The 21146-nt window shown below is 32.6% G+C and overlaps 1 protein-coding gene across 2 annotated transcripts in view; it reads left to right on the forward strand.

Annotated features, from left to right (window-relative positions):
- Positions 1 to 21146, forward strand: part of IQGAP2 (IQ motif containing GTPase activating protein 2) — a 130021-nt gene that overhangs the window by 58624 nt on the left and 50251 nt on the right. The window contains exons 3-11 of one of the 2 annotated variants that reach the window (XM_026670607.2): positions 6043 to 6199; positions 7833 to 7910; positions 9477 to 9553; positions 14027 to 14094; positions 14477 to 14590; positions 15909 to 16087; positions 19569 to 19656; positions 20112 to 20275; positions 20681 to 20768. In XM_026670607.2, the coding sequence (XP_026526392.2) occupies positions 6043 to 6199; positions 7833 to 7910; positions 9477 to 9553; positions 14027 to 14094; positions 14477 to 14590; positions 15909 to 16087; positions 19569 to 19656; positions 20112 to 20275; positions 20681 to 20768 (1013 nt within the window). The remainder of the gene's footprint in view (positions 1 to 6042; positions 6200 to 7832; positions 7911 to 9476; positions 9554 to 14026; positions 14095 to 14476; positions 14591 to 15908; positions 16088 to 19568; positions 19657 to 20111; positions 20276 to 20680; positions 20769 to 21146) is intronic. The other variant, XM_026670605.2, reaches the window with a different exon arrangement.

Raw genomic sequence — 21146 nt, forward strand, 5'->3', positions numbered from 1 at the left:
TCCTTTAAACTTTGGAGGTGTTTTATTTATCCATTCACACAATTTGTACAACCTCCCATGTTACCTATATGATTCTGGGTGGCTCACAACAATTAAGAACAAGAACAATAAATATACCGTGTTTCTCATATAATAAAGGCGGGTTCTTTTTTTTTAAACAAAAAAAACCGGGCCGCCATTTTTGGGAACCCCCCCCCCCCCCCCCCCGGGGGGCAGCCGCCGGGGGGCAACCCCCCCCGCGGGGGGGCCTTTCCTTGAAGGCAAACAAACCAACCCCCCAACCCCCAACCAAAAAAAAAACCCCCCCCCCCCAAACCCCCCCCCCCCCCCCCCCCCCCCCCCCCCCCCCCCCCACACCCCCCCCCACCAAACCCCAAAAAAACCACAACCCCCCCCAAAAAAAAAAACACAACCTTTTAATGGGGGAGTAGGTATAAATAAAAACAATAAACATACAACCCATCTTAAAACCAACATTAAAAACTCAATTCAACATAAACAAGCACAGTAAAGAGATGAGGCCAAAGGCTCACCACTATTGCCAGCCCCTCAAACCTGGTGGTACAGCCATTTTCCAGGCCATAGTTAAAGACCAGAAGGTTAGGGGCCAATATAGATTCCATGGGAATGATGTTCCAAAAGGTGGGCACCACACTAGAAAAGGTTCTCTTTTCTAGTGGCATCCAATGCTCTTGGTGAAGCAGAAGTGTAATATGTACTGATTGAAGAGTACTTGTGCTTCAAGGGCAGACCCATGTAGAACACATTACAGTAATCCATTCATGAGATAACTAGGGCATGAATGACTTAAGTGAGTTTTTAACTTAGTCATAATGAAAACAATTGATTTGACTTTATGTAAACAATAGTAATCAACTGGATTGACAGTGGTAAATATTGAAATAGAATGATTTCACATGAAAGTGTAATATAGGTCTTTTTGTTATACCCTGGTGCAAATAATTTTAGAATTTGGGCTTAGTTCTTCATGGGCTTTGACACTGTCTGCTGTGACATTGGCTTTCTTGCCTTCTTTCTTTACCTTTTTCTATCCCCTGGTGTTCCTTGATAAGATCAACATGGTGTGAGATAATATGATTATACGCTCTGTATGCTTACCTACACTAAACCCTCAAGTCAGCAGGTAAGAATTTAAGAGTTCAAATGCAGTGGGCATTTTTTTTTATAATATATGCCTTTATATATGCATAACTTTCTGCTTGTTATATAAAATTGTGTGTGTAAAAGCCTATTCCCATTTAATGTATGTTTTGAAAGTGCAAAATACATATGTATTAAAAACAATTTTGATTCAATGTATATTTTGCTTTAATAGGCATATCACCCTTTTCCCCATTAGTCCATTAAATCAATGTTTACTGTACAGAGACACTTCTCTGGAGTAACACAGATTTGCTGTCAAGTAAATTGTGGAAATAGGAGAGGAATGAGTAGGTAACAGATCAAAGCTGAGGGTTAAATCCTCATGCCTTTGTTGATATAAAAAGAACTAAAATGAGAATGGATGTAAAAGTATAATTTCCAATTTCATTGTAGCCTTCCAGAAAATAATTTTACCTAAGCCCATGGGCAACCTGTTAGTCACAGACTTTAGCCAGTGTATTTAACATGTGATCATCATTATGTTCTTTTTATGCCACTCGATAGGTGAAATTAGTTACCTATTATTGGAAGTGAGGGGAAAATCAAATGATGGCTAGCTGTAACATTGTTCTGTGCAATAAGGTCTGTCTATGACTAAACCTTTTCTGTTAACCTTTTCTGTTCTTTTATATAGGGAATATAGCATATAAATGAAACCGGACAGCATAAATCTTGGAATAGCAAATTATTTAATATAATTTCTCTCTAAGTAAACACTATTAGGAGATGCCAGAAAAAAGCATCTAAAATTGTAGTCTTTGATAGTCTGTTAGTCTTTGGTTGCCATAAAACAGGAGTTGGTTAGGATGTTTTTCTGATCCAGTTTTTTCTTATTTTTTAAAAACAAATGTTTTAATCTGAAAAACTATTCCTACATTCCTTTTTTTGTTTCAAATACATACTATTCAATCCTCATCAGTTCATCATAAATCAAGGAAACAGATTTCAGCAAGAAAGGTTCAAGACAGAGCACCACTACGATATACAATTAGTTACTCATTTACGACCACAGTTGAGCCCAGAATTTATGGTGCTAAATGAGAAATTTGTTAAGTGAGTTTTGCCTCATTTTATGACTTTTCTTGCAACATTTGTTAAGTGAATCAGTAAGTGAATTTGACTCCCCTATTGACTTTGCTTGTCAGAAGGTCACAAAAGATGATCCTGGACACTGCAACTGTCATAAATATGAACCAGATGTCAAACATCCGAATGTAAATCATGTGACCATGGGGATGCTGCAATGGTCATAAGTATGAAAAATGGTCATAAGTCACTTTTTTCCAACTTTGAATGGTCACTGAATGAACTGTTGTAAGTCAAAGACTACCGGTACTCTTTTGGGCTATCTGTACTCTTACTTTCCAATTTGGCTCAGTCTTAATGTCAAATCACCGAGATTAATTCTTATACCATATATTAACCATCTATTCCACACTTTCTCAAGTTCCAATGCCTGGGACCAATTATGAATAGCTTCTGCAATTGTTCACTTATCTTCAGAATTGTTGATTGTTTAAGATACTCATTTGAGTCAGATCTTATATCCAGGTTCAGATGGCCTCTTGCTCAAACATTACTGTCTTCTCCTCAATTAAGTCACTGGGCCACTGGGATTCAGAATTTATCCACTTTCACTGAGCCACACATACCCGAATGGAATTCATGCCGATGTCTCCAAACCTGATGATTATGATGCCCCCTTACTCTGCATGACATTTCCTTCAACCTGTCCTGATGCTAACGTTAAAGATCAAATACCCAGTTTCTCTTCTGAAAACCTCAATTCCCACAGCAAATGACTGATATCATATTCTTTCTTGGTCTTGAAGATCAGTAGTTTTCTCGAACTAGTAGAATCAGTGCTCCAGTTCATGATGCTACCACATTATAGCTTTTATTCTAATATTTCTAGTGTTATTGAAGACAGCAGGTGAATCCTGTGCCCGCTTTTTTCTTTAACCCACTAGTGAAGCATTTAATGAATGATGTAATGCAGCTTTGGTGTTCCTACTTCTTCACTTCTTCTGATCTGGATCTTCTCCCTTGTTCTGTCAATGTTAAAATCCGTCTCTTAAAAATAGACAAGGTCACATATTTCCCATTTTGGCAGTGTGTTAAAACCATAGATCACACCAATATTTGTAAATAACATGTACAAATTTACACGATCACGAGGAAATTTAAGTAGAAGTTATCCCAGACACTTTTGTCAGATGTTTTTATGTACCTTGAAAAGTAAGCTTTGAAAAATGTGCAAGTCACCATCAATAACTTGAGTTAATGAATAAATTGATGCTTACATTTTCCAGTTAATTTTAGGCTGAATAAAAATGAGGAAATGGTTTTGCATTATTAACATATTCTGGACTTTATGTTTTCCTGAGTTTTTACCTGATTGTCCCATCTATCTCAGAGTAGTATATTCTAGTGGTCTAACTGAGTATATTTCATTTTTAATTTTTATTTAGTAAGGAAGACAGTGAATAGCTAAAATTATAAGTTGTTGGGATACAGATTTGGAATAATTACTGTTTATAGCTACAGAATAATTTTCTTCAGGAGGAATGGTTGTGCTAACTATTTTCAGAGTATGTTGTTTCCAAAGGTTTGTTATTCTGTATTATACATTTTCAATCTCTATTACTGTCCAAGTGGAAGTCAATCTTGCACCACCTTGAAAATATTATTTTACTAAAATGAGGAGCTTTAGCATTACTTATACGGTAAGTCTGAAGAGATTGTGTGAGAGTTGTTGACATGCTATTAAAAACATTCCCACTCATGAAATAATGGCTTATCTCAGGTCTGTATGATGTTTCTTGGCTGTTTTGTATCTAAAACAACAAAATATAATACTTCTTTGTGGCTATGGACTGTACTTTTTGTTTAAAAAATGTTTTGAAGCAACTCAAAAGTGGCCAAGGACTGAGTTATTATTGCTAAAAGAATAAAACTATTTTTTTTCAGCCTATTTTTTCATATTAGGAAAATAGATGTATGATGTCTGCATGCTGTTCAATTTTAGTGGTACAGTTCCAGGAACTTTGGTTGGGAGCATATTTAACCCATGAAAGTTTAGTTTTTCAAATGACAAGGAAAAATTAATTAAAAACCATATTCCTGTTTTACAATAACATTACATTATTTCTACTTTTAATCTATTCATTTTATTCATCATAAATGTAGCTAAATAATTAGTAAATTAGTTTTGTTAATATGGTGGTTAAATAATGGTAGAGTAGTAACTATCAAAAAAAGAAAAAATGCTAATCAGTTTATATTTATCATCTATCCATGCACAAATATACAATAAATAATTTCACCTAATTCTCTATGGGCATGTTTTAAATATTTGATCTTTATAAAAGCCACAAGCAATATGTAATATTTCAGCATGAATGTATTCTTGAACTAGAAATGATGTATTTTATTTTTGTAATCCACATTTAAATATAACAACACTGATACTTCTAAGGAATATTTTTGCTAAGAGAATTAAACTAACTCTCTTTATTTAAATGCACATATTGAAAAAAAATTGCATACATTTTACATTGTTTCATGTTTATTTAATTAATTATTGCTCCTTACATTGTTTTTTAAAATGCAGATGAGAATGTAAGCACAAGGCTACAAATATATTAACTGACTTAATTATATTAGTAAGTATAGCATATACAGTACCTGTCTGGAATGTCAGCAATTATAATTAAGTAGTATTAAGTTCATAATAAATTCTAGAAAGATATAATAATAATATAAATAATATAAACAAAAATATATTTTTAATATTTAGAGCAGATTGAATTCCAAGAGTTTGATTGTAGTAAAATTGGAATTGAGTTTGTTACTAGTTTTTTTATCTGTCTTATGAATGAAAAACATCTTTAGTATTACTCTAAACTGCTCAGAATTTGGGCAGCTGGACAGTTTATAAATATATGTAATAAGTAAATTTCTATAATTGGGTATGAAGCACCTCAGAATTTTGAGGTTAAAAAATTTTGAGGTGTTCCCCAGAGTGATTTGTGGTTTTTTTTAAAGAATTAAGATATATTTAACCCCTCTATTTAATTTCTCCAGGATCAGAAATTTGATATCTATTGTATGAGTATTTCTTCCACATTAATAAAATATTTTATGATTTAAATATATACTAAAATATATCTTTTAGATATAAATGTAATAGATTCTATTTTAGAATAATAATTTTTTCTTGTGTAGTAGACTTCATATTTATTGGTACTAATGTAGTTCCATTCTTTAAGATTTAAACTTTGTAGCTTTTCTGAATAGCTTTCTGGATAATATGCAGTTAATGAATCAATTTTTCTGGGATTGTCACTTATTTAGTAAGTTTATTGCAACAAAGGGACAAACTAAATTTTTGTCTTCCTTAAATTCCTACAGTAAGGAATGCATTATGATTGAAGGTAGGCTAAAAATTAAAATGAAATAAAAACCACCTCAAATTAGTTGTATTTTGAATAAGTGTTACAGTTATATTTGTTCATTTAAATTTGGTTAATATTATAATTTTCTTGTGGCTCCTATTATACATTTTTGAGGGATGTGCCATGTCAAAGAAATGGTCAGGTAAAGATAAAACTCAAGCTTTACATTAGTTAGATTAATTCAGTTAAATGAAATACCATCATTGTAAATAACCTCAACATGTTCAGTAAATTTCCTCTTGTGGTTTATTAAAAATTGTTTGGAGAAAGCCTGAACACTGTTATCCATGATTTTGAAGTAGGTGACAGGCTAAAAGGCTCTTCTCTGAATCATGGCTAGCTTGTTGAATTACAAAAAGAATCTAAAACATTATGTTACAATAAAGCTGCAACTATTGTATGGGGATATTTGTTTTCACAGGTGGATGGAAGTCTGCCTAGATGAAGAGTTACCACCTACCACTGAACTGGAAGAAGGTTTAAGGAATGGTGTTTACCTTGCCAAATTAGCTAAGTTTTTTGCACCAAAGCTGGTCTCTGATAGGAAAATCTATGATGTGCAACAGACTCGTTACAAGGTAAAAATTTACATACAGGTAGTCCTTGATTTATGACCACAGTTGGGATCAAAATTTCCATTGTTAAATGAGTGATGCCCCATTTTATGACCTTTTTTTGCCAGGGTTGTTAGGTGAATCATTACAATGTGAATCATATAGTCATTAAGCAATCTGTTTTGCCCCATTGATTTTGTGGCTGGGCAAATACAAATGGAGATCACATAATCCTGAAAAGCTGCAACCATCGTAAATACATGCCAGTTGCTAAGTGCCCAAATTTTGATACATGACTGATGACAGTTGTAAGTTCAAAGATTGGTTGCAAGTCACTATTTTCAGTGCTGTTGTAACTTCAAACTATCAATAACATATGATTGTAAATTGAGGACTACCTGTATAAGATTTGAGTACTAAATAGAAAATTTTCTAGTAGCTAATGCTTGTTATGTCCCAGGATTAGGTCTTGGCACCAAAAGCAATTGTCAGGATTAAAACCCTGCTAACTTTGATATTTTTGTTCCTTGTTCCTCTAGAAACATAAAGCCTTAAATTCTTAAGAAAAGCATGCTTAATGCTCCAGTGCAGGAAAATATAATACATTGAAATATAGAATGTATTAAAAACATACATGCAATCTCATATTTTAAAACTACATGCAAGCTTCCTTTATAGAATGTAGTAGAAAACTACTCTTCCACTCAGAAAAGATTTTAAAATATTATGATTTTTCATATTAATTTCCATATAGCAGATTTTCTTAATCTTATATTTTATCATCAGCTAGTGGATCATCACTTTTTCTTAGATAGGGTGATCGTGTTTGTTTTGCCAAGGCAGCTGTTATCATGCAGAACATGAGTAAACATCCATCCACTTCTAATTTAGTATTGTTGAATTAAGCTGTTTCAGAAGTCTGACAACAGGAACAATGAGAAAAACCAAGTATTTGAATCTTTTTTATATAAGTCCTTGAAAATGTAAATAATGGGTTTGTGGAACTGATTCAATATTTTTATTTTTTTTAGTATTTCTGTACTATTCTGCTCCAAGTTTTATTTTTACTGGTTGGAAACAGTGGACATTCTTTTTTCTTCATTTTTTGTTATCTTTATTATCTAATGATTACAATAATTTTTAAGGAAAAAGTTTTTAATTAAAAATAATTTAATTTAACTTTATATGTGTATGTGTACACACACACACACACACATTAATATAAAATATTTTTAATTTAAAAAATGTAAGATTTTTAGCTAATCAATATGTGGTAGCTTGGTTGAGTTGCTAATATGTGGTGGCTTGGTTGAGTGGCATAGTTTACTCTGTGTCTCTGGATTATCTGCATAAATTATAAAGCCATGGATAATTTCTTTTAAGAATTCCTTTCTAGAACTGGTATTGATTTACTTAATTCAGATTTTGCTTTTAAAAAATATGGTTAAACTAAAGTTGAGTTTGTTGACAAAGCAGCCTGTCAAGTAATAGTTTTACATTTTAAGCTATTTTTAAGCTTTCTTAAAATAAAAACTATTGTTTAAATGCAAATTAAATTTCATGTACAAGACATAGTTAGGCATTTCATTTTTTTGTGGGATCTTTAAAAATAAGTAAACCTTTTTGTTTCTGTCTCTTTTTTCCTTTTTTGCATTAGTGTTCAGGTTTACATTTCCGACACACTGATAATACAGTACAGTGGTTACGGGCAATGGAATCCATTGGCTTACCAAAGGTAAGCATTTGAAAACTAAATACTGTGTAGCCACTGGTAAAGTACTTGTTAAAATAAGGAAGTATATTTAAAATAGGATACAAATTTGCTTTGTATTAAATAAGATTGATTCATTTCTAATCTAGACTAATAGTAATAGCTAGAAGTCTTGTGAAGTTGTACATAAATGTGCTAAGGATTAAATTTTGCACATGAAACATTCTCATTCCAATTAACTATAGTTTTTCCCTAACGACAAACTGAATAACCAACATAAAGGAAGGAAGGACTCGGTGAAAAAGTTAAAATGGTTGCACTAACAAATCACTGCCTATTTTATCCAGTACTGTTATAACCTGGAAAAAAAACCTAGAAAGGTTCATCTCTTATGCCTAATTGCAAAAGCAAATGTTGTACTCTAGATTGTCATTTTTTTGAAAAAAGATAATGCACACGAAGCGATTACTATTTATCTTACATGACTTAAAATTCTACTTAGAATTATAATTGGGCTTAGAACAAACCCTTAGCTATATCTGACTCCCATGATTAATTCCCTCATTAACTGTTGTTACAATATCTTGCAGTCAAATTTTATATGAGGTACCACAAAAGCTAGCCATTTAAATTTGGCTAGGACATGTTGTAAAATATCGATGCCAATTTTACATTCTGAAATAATAGAACAAAGACAAAATGATATTTTGAGCTATGCTATAACTATAATCTTATATGCATGAATTCCTCCAAGGCAAGTTCTAGGAAACAATTTTTATTTCAGAACTATTCAAACAGAGTGAAATATCATTAAAATACATAAAATATATTATATTTAGTCATATTTTGTTGAATATATGATAGAAGTAATTGATATATAATGCTAATCCAATGGCCCAGTGTACATACCTATCTCCATCTTCTACTACAGAGAAGAATATAATATTCTGTCTGTATTTTAGTGTGAGAACTACAGCCAGTGTCAGTGTATGTTGACTTGTTAACATTCGGTATCTCTCAGGTTTTTTTTGAAAGAGTTGAGGATGGCATTTTGATTTGAAAAAGTAGGCGGAAATTATTCATCTAGGCCCAGAATCTATTACTGTCATATTTATCTGTAGAATTTTCTGATACTTCTTTGAGTGCAATGATTAATGAAATTAACAGTGATACGATATTCACATTTATCATTACTTCATTTAAGACAGCTATCCATAGCACAGATACTTTACATTGTTAAATTCAAATATATCTAATACAATATAAAAATGTAATACAATAGGAGATTATATGAATAATCACACACAACATAAAGTACAAATATAATAAGCTGGAGCATAGAAAATTCAGACTAGTGTTTTATCTGGAGATTAATCCTCCATTTTAGTGGACTTTATTTCTGAGTAGTAGTGTATTTGAAAAAGTGTCAAATTATACATTTCCCACCAATCCTCCACTGAGCAAGAATTTGTTTCCTATGTCAAAATGTACTATTGATCCTCTGTTTCAACATTAGTAGGTAAAATCTGAGTAATATTACATATTTGTTGACTGAAATGATGCTTGATAATTTGCTTTTTTCATCCTTAGATTTTCTACCCAGAGACCACAGATGTTTATGATAGGAAAAACATACCTCGGATGATCTATTGCATTCACGCATTAAGGTAAAACAGATCTGTGCTAAATTTCTTATATTTTTTTATTTCCTCTTTTTAAAAAGTTTGAAGCAAAACCTAATTACTTCATAGTTATGAACCAAATTAGTCAGTTTAACTCAGTTAAACTGTTAAGGATAAAGTTCTATTCATATTCATTTCTATAGTATTACTTCATAATATTAATTTCAAAAAGTAAAAATGGGATCAATTTGAGAATGAAAAGAATCCAAATTCCCCTCCTCTTTTGTATATAGTTAAACTGTGTTTTAATTGCGGAAACCTGTAAAACTGGCTGTTGTGATCTTTGATTACTTATTCACTAATGTCCTATTTCATGGTTATGCTATTGTGAACACAATAAAGCTCAGCAGCATGCTCAGAGAATTTTCTTAAAAATTTGGATGTCATAAATGGAATCCTGTTGTTTCTATAGAATTTACTATGATTCAGAAAACATTGTGTAAATACTATGCGCAAAAATATATATTCTACGTTCATACTCAAATTAGTATGAGACAAGTATTCATTTAAGCATTACTGTTCAGGAAACTACAGATATAGTGCTCATTGACTGCAATTCAATCAGTAGGCAACATGATTGTGCCTGACTGACAATGTCAGTTTGTCAGTTCTGGCAATGGTCATTAAGCAAATCACTATTTTTTTGTTAAGCATGACATCATGTGAACACTACTAATGACTTCCCCACTACTTTGGTTTCTCATAAGCTATCTGCAAAGATTGCAAATAGTGATCACATGAGGATGCTGCAATTGGCATAAATGTGTACCAGTTGCCAAGCATCCAAATTGCAATCATGTGGTTGTGGAAAGACTGCACAGGCCATAACTTTGAGGAAGAGGTATAAAAACTCCTTTTTTAGTGCTATCAAAACTTTGGTCAGTAAGTGTTCAATAAGCTGTAGTTGAGAGTGATGGATTATTTATGTTATTGATTTTCAAATATGTAACACAATGCCCATATGAAAATGAAGTGCATTTCTCCTCTGACAGCATGCAGTGTTTTGGTTTCGATATCTAAATCCTATTTAAGCTTCCATCTGAGCATGGACGAGCAATAAATCTTAAGTTCTTATATGGACAGATATAATTTTGTATAGACAGATCTCTTTCTGGCATTTTAAAGAAGATTCTTGGGTCAAGTCACCATTTTACTATCTTTAAATAGAATAGAGAAAATTTTAGACTGACGACAATATGAATAATTCTGGGAGAAGGAAAATTACTGAGCATAGATTGATGTGAGACAAACTGTATGGGCATGTCATGTATCTTATTGGGCCAAATTTCATTAGTTTTTAGTTGCTGAAACATGACACTCATTCAATTTTGGAACTCTTTAAATTTGTATGGTTGTTTTCTTGCTAAATCATGTCATTAATATAACTATGCAAACCTGGTTGCTGAGCTTGTTAAACATGTTTGTAAATTTGAATATTTTTTTTACACAGTAAACATGTGGGACTCTAAGTATTAAGCATTTTTAGCATTAAACAATTAGTTCATAACAAAATGGTGCTAAATTCCACCCTAGTGATGTCATAATCCAGGATCACAAATTCTATAGAATGTTGAATACTGGGCGGCTTTCAGATATTTATATCTCTTAGAGTTCTAAAGATGCCTTAAGTTATTTCCAGACTTATAAAAACATAGATATGGAGATCTTCACATGTCAGCTTTCCCAGGTAGACCAGACATTCTCCTTTATAGCCCTGAGAACCTAGGGAAGGTCCATTCTGATCTTTCTTTGCCCAGCTGATGCTGTGTCCTATGTTACCTGACCATTCTTTAAGCAGCATTATTTTGCCTGTTTTTCAATGTCTTTCTCACATCCATTACATCATAATTTCAAGGAAAAATATTTTTCCATATGTTTTAATTCTACCCTTTCCTCCAAGACAGTGTCCTATTAATTGGATATAATTTAGAATATATCATTCTGAACCATCAGATGAATGATGGAATAATTTAATGTCTTGCTGCATTCTAATTCTCTCCTATTAGGAAACACAAACATTTAATTTTAAAGGAGGCTAGTCTTGGGTTCTATATTTTGGTGATTTGTTTATTGATTTGTTTTTTCTCTTATACATTCATATGCATTGTTGACTTCAATGTGAAAATTACCTTCTTTGAAAATTGTATTTTAGCTGGTATGAAAACTGTTTGGAATTTTAAAAGATTCCAATTCATTTGTTATTTTGATTTTGAGAGATGGCCACCCACAATAGAAATTCCACAGAAAAGTGCTTTTGTCTCCCCACCCTTCTGCTGCAGAATTGTTTAGCTGTAGAAAGTACACAGCAACAAAACTATGTGTGGTGATTCCACTGCTAACACAAAACCAATACTATATCTTGAGCTGAAGAATCAACACTTTAGGATTTGCTTGATTACTTCAGTGTTTTGTATTCCAGATGCTGGATCTGGTAACAGTAGTTAAATGGGAAATCTGGAATCATTAATTGACAAGCGTTTTCCTGAGTAAGGGGATATCCTATTCTGCACCATCTAGAAGAATGTCACAGAATAACGACGTGTTAATATAGAACTCCTTCTGAGGGAAATAGATGCACTCACACACTTCAGAAGTCAGGTGGCCAAGAATGTGAGGGTAGAAAACCCAGGAGTCCTCAAGGAGGACTGGTACATACATTGGTGAGATATATCCTCACTTTCTCCCTGCTATACTGTCATTAAAGTGTGTGTGTGTGTGTGTGTGTGTGTGTGTGTGTGTGTGTGAATATAGAAGCACTGCATCTTACTAAACTAGAGCATCTGTAAAGCATCTGTGAATGCAGAATAATTCTACTCTTTGAGGAATGACTTTATATTGAGATTTGAACATCAGAGGCAATAAGTTACATCATCGCAATGTCTAACAATAACAATATTATAAAACCCAAGCATAAGTAATGTTTTGTTCTTGAATTATCTGCATATATTTTATGGTTAAAAACAACTTCAAAATCTAAATGATTTCAAATATATATTTGTGCCATATTGTTGATGTACAGCTTTTTTAATATGAATTCTTTCTAAGGCTTCAAAATATTATTTCAAAAGACAGTTCATAGTAGTCGTGTGTGACTGTTAACATACCCAACACAATTACAAATGCTGGAAATAGCAATTAGTTATTATTAAAATGAGAAAGGAATATATTAAATAAGTATAATTTTATTTTATTAATAAAATATTATTTCTAAAAGTGTGCTAAGGTGAATGTTTCTTATTGATAAAAATACATTTCCATTGCCCTCTAGTGGTCCACAATACTTCTCTCCCCAATTTTCCTTTTCTCTCTAGCTATTAAATATTATGCTATGCCATGATAATCATAGCAGTTGTTAAAATGTCAAAATTGAATGTATTAATGACTAATTAAGGAACTCAATTGTGCCAATTAAAATAATTTCTGAACACTAGAAAGATATGGAATTATTCACTGGTAATTTATTAAAAGTCATTGGTTCTAAATGTAATGCAAAGCTGCTTTTAAAAATTGAGATTGCAAGTAGAAAATAGTTTGGATAATTAGAACGTGACAAATTTAGGTTCATACTTAACTTATCTATTAAATATTAAATATTTATTCTCTGAACTTCCTTCTAAAAATTATAAATTACTGGAAATCTAATTTTTCTAATATTTCCTGCTTCCAGAAACAGCTGTTTTCATGTTTGTTCCCTGTGTTCTAACAGCTTGGCAAATCCATAATTTCATTTACTTACAGTTGGTATATAACTTCATGTTTGTCATCTCTTGTTTTCATTCAGGTTCAACTTTTTAACTGTTAAGCTTCTCCAAATAAAAACAAAATCTTCCTTTTATATCTAAAATACACCTTGGCCACTTTTGAACTGCTTTGACCCACTCTTTTATAGCAATTTTGATAGTCCCTTGTGTAATCTTAATAAATTTCCCAAATCCTTAACAGTTGTTAACTTCACATGGCAGGAAGACATGAATAAAGATGTGAATTTGTTCAGCTGTTGTCCAGATGGTTTCACTATAAATATTTTGGAATGGTGATTATGTAGATTTTCAAGTACCCTGAAATGAAATAGGATTTCTTGGAAGAATTTCAATAGTTTTAAGTTTATTTCAGATTCTCCAGAGCATTGAAGAACTGAAACATAGATAGTCAAAGGTTTATGTATGTGAGAGACATATTACTTTCACTACTTCAACTGTTGAGGCAATATTTTATATATATTATTTTGAACTGCCTTAAAGAAAGGAGATACAGAAGTTTTGCAAATCCAATTTAAAAGTGTTTTGAAAGGAATATAGTTGTAATTATTTTAAGAAAGGAACCATTTCTAACAAAACTTGCAGCATTGTATAAAGATCAACGTGTGTACTGTAAAATAAACACTAACAATACTCAACTTTAATTAATCACTCCTATTGTATTTATGCAATTCATTTACTTTTTCTTTCTCTCCCTCAGTTTATATTTGTTTAAACTAGGAATAGCTCCACAAATCCAGGATTTGCTTGGAAAAGTAGACTTTACAGGTACTTTTAATCTTTGTTACTTTTTGGTATTGAGAAAACTTTTATTTTTTGAAGCTTCTATTAATTCCTTATAGTTTTCTTATAGTTAATAGTTTTCTTCTACACTTCCATCATTCTTTGTGTTTTTGTGCTGAAGTGGGTGTAAAGTAGCTATGTAAAAAATGTGCTGTATTTTACAAAAAGATGCTGGGTAACAAACTACAGTTATGTATGCTACAGTAGTTCTCATATAAAAAAAGGAGATGAATTAGAGGAACAACATTTGTTTCATTTATGCTTGATTTTGTCACTTAGTAACCTGGACGGGTTTTTGTGTTTTTTTTTTTGTATTGTAACCTTTTTCTTTCTTTCTTTTTCCCTTCCTCTTGTCACCAATAATTAGAGGAAGAAATAAGTAACATGCGGAAGGAACTGGAAAAATATGGTATACAGATGCCATCATTTAATAAAATTGGAGGTATCTTGACCAGTGAGCTTTCAGTGGATGAAGCTGCATGTAAGTTCCCCAAAATTTTGGGAAATGCTATTCTAACGTGTTTCCTAATGTTCCTGAAAGCTGCTTTAACTTTAAATATGAAGTGATAATTGAATTTACCAAGTACCTATAGTAACTATAACAGGGCTGTCAAACTCCTGGCCCATGGGCTGGATGCATCGCGCTGGCCATGCCTATGCCCAGTTTAGCAAAGAGGGAAAAAGTCCCGATATGTCATGTGACGCCGCCTTGACGACATGAGTTTGACACCCCTGAACTAGAACAAGGGCATGAAATACTTGTTTTTGCAACTACGTACTTTAGTGTGTTTGAACATTTTAAAGATTTACATATTTTAAAATACAAGTAGTCCTCAATTTATGACCACAATTAAGCCCAAAATTTATGTTGTTAAGTGAGTTTTGCCCTATTTTATGACTTTTCTTGCCACATTTGTTAAGTAAATCACTGCAGTTGTTATATTAGTAACATGATTGTTAAATGAATCTGGTTTCCTCATTGACTTTGCTTGTTAGAAGGCCACAAAAAGGGATCAATCACATGACTCCAGGACACTGCAACTGACATAAATGTGAATTAGTTATCAAGCATGTGAATGTAAATCACATGACATGGGGATGCTACAATGGTCACAAGTGTGAAAAACAGTCATAAGTCATTTTTTTCAGTGCCGTTGTAACTTTGGTCACTAAATGAACTGTTGTAACTGTATTTGTTTGCTATCCACGTTGTGAGTTAGAAGCAGCATATCAAAAATTAGAAAAGTATCTAAAACCATAACATAACATACAAAAAAGTTAAGCTTAAAAATGTAACTTCCAAGGAAAAAAATAATAACTTCTTCATCTGTTTTCCAATGATCTCTTGGGATAGTCTTCCCATTGGTTTAGCTATGTATATTTGTAGCCTGAAAATAGGAAAGGAACAAGGGTTTCAAATATCTACACCTTGGATATTCTGGTGAAGTATTTTTATTTAGGTTAGAGGTCCCCAATCCCCATGCTGTGGCCCACTACTGAGCCATGAGCTGTTTGGAACCCAGGCCACAGAAGCAGCGGGAGAACATGCATGCACACACATCCCCACTTGCATGAGCAGTGGGCAACCACATGTGCTCATGCTTCATTTGTGTAAGCAACAGGTACACATGTCTGCCGCTCCCACAAATGGAGCTACATGAGTGCTTGCCAGTGGCTCGCATAGAACCATCCCCTCTCCCTCCGCTGACCCGCAAAACTGGAAAGCTGGAAATTTTAATTCACTGACGTTTTCACCTCTAAATATTGAATGATTATTCTGATTTATTATTCTTTTTTAGTGCATGCTGCAGTTATTGCAATTAATGAAGCTATTGAGAAGGGAAATGCAGATCAGACTATCAAAACATTGCAGAATCCTAATGCCAAATTAGTAAATGTGGATGATAATTTTGCCCATGAATATCAGAAGGAACTTTCTGGAGCAAAAAAGAAAAAAGAAGAGAATGCAAGACTTAAGGTGAATAAATAAATTATTTATGAACTGTATGATGTGAAAGTGAGTTGTCACAGAACACCAATTTTAATTTATTTATGGCTGCCTTAAATATGCAAGCTTGTAAAACTTAAAATGTCAAAATTATCAATGCTAGTAAATAATTATTTGTATATAAAACAAGTTTGTTTTATTTGTATGCCATGCAATCACCCAAAAGATCAATCTTATCACATATTAATATATCAATAAATAAGGAAAAATGACTCTATAAAAATAAATTTTAAAAAACAATCAAAATGAAAAATATAAATTAATTCAGCATTTCCCAAAATTAGGAAGCAGACCTGCTGACAGGTACATTCCTGGGGTGAGGTGAGATGGGAAGAAATAATGGCCTGGCCTCAAAAAGTGATTGGGAGGAGAAAAGCATCAGCTACAGTAATTTTTTTTTTTTTTGAAACAAATTTTATTAATTTTTAAAGACAAACAAAACATAAACCTTGTAGACATTAAACCTCTTTCCCTTGTAAATTTTTACAAGGCAGATAATACATTATTTTATACAGTGTGATTTTTAATATATCCCATTTCTACTTAAATATCTTTTAACACTCTCATTTCTTCTCTTTAAATTTAGTCATCCTATTCATATTTCCCTCTGCCTTGTTTGCAATTATTCTCCTCCGCTTTCCTCCAAGGTTTTATTAAATTTCAGATAAACATACACACACAAAACACATAAAGTAAAACTTCTTTTTCAAAAAGTAGCTTGGCCCCGGATTACCTCTCTTTGTATGGACTTCAATTAAATTCATATTCATCTTATATGCCATTACCTATCTTAATTACCATTCTGTGTCTTCTTTATAACTTCTCCCGCTTTCCACTCTTCTTAATTCTATTTTGTTTATTATCTTAATTTAAATCATTATATTTCTATCCTTTGTCCATTCTTTTCCAGTTGTCTATTTATCTCATTCCCCATAATAAAATAAAAGAATTTCTCCTGAAATCACAAATCAAAGTATGATGCCTTTCCATCGCACCTCTAAATTAACATTTAAGGTAACACCAAGTTCCCTATCTGATTCTGCTTAGTACATACTACTTACAAAAAGAAAATAGTAAATCCATAACATAATTAAATATATAATTAAACATTAAATCTCATAACATTCCAATTATCTATTTCAAAAACAAATATTACAATAATATATTCATACTAACATCCACACAATAGTCAATTAAAATCTATATTTAAACTAAGTATTTTAAACCTTCCTTTTAATATTTTATTAAATCTTAAATTCTACCATTATTAAACCTTTAATATTTTAGTCTTTACTCAAGTCTTATAAAATTATAATTTTCTATTTCTAATACAAATACTACAATACTATCTTATGTACCTTGCAGAATCCTTTTAAAACAAAATTATATTACCCTTTATCCCTGAAAAACAATTTCTTTTTCGCATCTTGTTTCATACCCTTGTGGCCTTTTTCCCCCTTCTTCCTCCCTGTCTTATCCCACCTGGTCTTTTTACCCCCTTAACTTCCCCTCTCAGTTGTATTTCTCTTTCCTTTTGCTTTCTAGCCTTGTATTGATTTTGCATCTTATTTTTCACTTTCTTAGATATTTTTTAAGTTATATCCTTTTTTCCCCTCTCTTTCTCCTTCCTTTCTTAATCAACTCTGTGGGTTCATTAAAGATGGCTTCTTCTTCTTCTTCTTCCATCAGTTGCTGTATTTGCTGATAAGTAGCAAGCGCCATTTCTAAAAAGCAAAAAATTTCTCCCACATCGTCTTTCTTTATTTTGCCATATTCCTCTCTCAGTTCATCAGCAGATAAAGTCATTGTAAATCCTCTTTTTCTTCTTCTTCTTCTTCTTCTTCTTAAAACAGCCAAAGATATTTCCAACAATTATTAAAACAATTCCCAAAGTCCCAAAGTCATCAAACAATCCAAACAAAGCACAAAGTTCTTCCCTTCTTCCTGGGTTAATATCAGTTGCAAAGGGAGAAAAAAAAGCCAATCTGTATTTTAAATTCTTATTACAGTAACTTCCAATCTCCAAAATCTTCCAGGCATCTCCTTCAACAAAATCTTAATATAAATTTTCCTTTTGTCCTCTCCCTTCCCATTTATAACAAGAAGCTTTAAATTTTTACCTTTTGTAGTAGGATTTTCAGTATTCATTTGTTAATTCCATGTGGAAGGAGAGTAAACTTTCACTTTAAACACTTTCACTCCGCTTGCAAATCTCTTCTGGAGACAAAGTATCTTTCAAAAAAACCCAAATCTTAGATTTCAGGGTATTAAATGTATCTTCTAGTCCCAGTTCAGCCAAAAAACTTTCGCTTCCAAACTTTCTCCTTCTTCCTCCAGCACGATCTTGTCCGGCTGCTGGCTTCTTTGTGACGGCCATTGCTGACCGCCGCTGGACTGACTTGAGAAAAGGAGGTTGTACCGGGTGGGGAAGGGGTCTGCGAACACCCCAACCCCTGTCCGGATCCTCCCTGTCTTCGGTTGCCTCTACGGGCAACCTTATCCTCCAGACCCGTCTGGGTCGGAGGAACCAAACAGCTAGCGCGGCGGATCGCAGAGATCGCGAAACCCCGCCGCTCCGAAGCCTGGCGAAACCGGCCAGCTACAGTAATTTGGATTGATTCCTTTTTTCTCTTAGGAACACATAGCTTGAATGCAAACAGGGGGAGGGGAGCTACAAAATGTCTTAGATGTTTTATGTCTTTCTTCTTTGCATGACTATAAAAGAGGGAGGAGGGGAATCAAAATCAGGCTTGTAAGATTTTATTACTGTAGCCAATCTAAATAAAAGTACAATACGGAAGGTCTATTTCTTATTCTGGTTGCCAGGTAGACGTGACACCTATTAAGATGACATTAATAGCAAATTTTATTTTTCCAGACTTAGAATCCTCAGAGAATATTAAAAAAGGGAAGCCTCACTTACCAATTCTACTGTGCCAAAAGTGTAATGTGGATTAAGAAATATAATATAGACAGTTCAATTTATATTCCAATTTGGTCAGTATAGAAAATTTTAAACATTAAAATGATATTTCAAAGATAATATTAGTTTAAAGACCTGAATATATTATATAATATTATATAATATTTTTGAATTTATTACTAATCGCTATGATTTTACAATAATTGCACTATTCTCCATTGGGAACGGGTAGCAAAGAAAATAATTATTCATGCAGGAAATATAGTTACCTTAAATTTACTTTTTTGAATTATAGATATATGTTCCCTTTCTATTTATAAAGTGACTATTGATATAGTGAAAAGACTCAGGAATATTATGACTTATGGTTGAGAAGTAATTATTTCTTTCTAAATTCAGTCCAAAGATACCTTTTGTGTGTTACATGCTTTTGTATGTGGGTTTTCCTCCCGTATGTGTGCACAACCTCCTTTTTTAAATCAGGAATAGCTCTATCCTTCTTTCTATAATGGTAATTGTTGCTTCTAGAGTGACTCAATTTTGGAAGAGGAAAGAGATGTATATGAAGAATTGCTTACGCAAGCTGAAATCCAGGGAAACATCAATAAGGTCAACCGTGAGTATTCTTCCCTCTTATGAAAGCATTGATTCCTGACATATCCACTCTTAATATTAGTGGAAAGTACTAGTGTGTGTTATTTTCTCACAGTTCATTGAAATTTAAAATTGGCATAGATTATTATTTCATCAGTAATGTGTCAATCTTTCAGAGATACTTTGCTGGTATACTACTAATCCTGGATAAGGACATTCTACTTTGCCCTTTTGCATTCTTAATAACAATTGAAACATTATTATTCTAGTCTGCTTTACCTATATTTCTCTCCTCTTCTGCCAGCTGCAAAGTTCTGTAAATTTTGACCCCTCTTATATGTTGCATTTTAGTGTTGGATTTAAGAAGTGTCTATTCTGAAGTTTCCTTGCATGCTCTTAAACAATTGCATGTATCAAAGGGCTAAAAGAAAAAAACAAATAATATTTTGCTTTCTGTAAGCATTGTTTTCCTTTCAGTTCACATAGCTTTAGCCCAAGTGAATGAGGCTATTGACATGCAAGATGAAGTGGCACTAATGGCAGGCTTGAACAACCCAGCTCTGAGCCTGCTTGAAGTTCTGCTGAAAAATTCCTCCTGGTACCTAGCACGGTTATTTGATACTAAAGAGCAAAGAACACAGGTAACTGATTATAACGTGCTAGAGTGACACCGAAATCGCTTAACTTTAAAGTGTGATTTCAGTCTTGATAGTTTGGCCTTCTTACAAATAGAAGAGAGGCTTTCAAAATATTTTATATACAATATTGCATAATTTACTCTTAATTTAACTTGGAAACATAATATTTTCTAAGGTTGGATATAAACAGAAAAAAAAATCTAATTTGAAAAATGTTGAAATTGTCTGTTCTAATAAATATTTCTGACTATTTGCTTTTTGAAAGGGCACCATATTTTTTTATAACAGCTTATTATTGATGTCCCTAAAACTGGTATCCACGTAGTAGTTTTGAATATTATAGTATTGATTACTTATTTGCCTTTTAATTAAAATACAGTAAGAAATGTTTTCCCCCTAATCTGTTAGATAGCAGGGGTTCCAATTATCCTCGACAAAAATGAGATACAGAATGAAGTTAGTGTTGCCAATGAGGAATCAGACTTTCACAAATTTAGTGAGTAACTTGTTAATTTTCACTTATAACTTCACCTCATGGTAAATTTTAAGATTCAGCAGTTATAAAATATGAGTCCAGTTATATTTTATCTAAGCTAGTTCCATGGTGCTGTTTATCATTTTTGCTTTGTTGTCACATTGTTTTCATTATTTGGTTCAATAGCTTATCTCCCCTCCCCTGTAAGATTGTGTTCTTAATCCAGTTCAATTACTGGGTTAATTACACTTTCCCGCATAACAGATAGAATTTACTTACTCCATCTCAGTTACTTGGTATTATTAAGTTAGTGTTGCAAAAATAGAACTTTGAAAGTATGGCATGCTTCTATAATATATTACTTAAAAGTGAACATGTGTAATTTATTGCTGAAGTTAG

This window comes from Notechis scutatus, chromosome 2 (assembly GCF_049901735.1).
Source record: "Notechis scutatus isolate UNSWTSFEM ecotype Mainland chromosome 2, rNotScu1.2, whole genome shotgun sequence".
NCBI lineage: Eukaryota > Metazoa > Chordata > Lepidosauria > Squamata > Elapidae > Notechis > Notechis scutatus.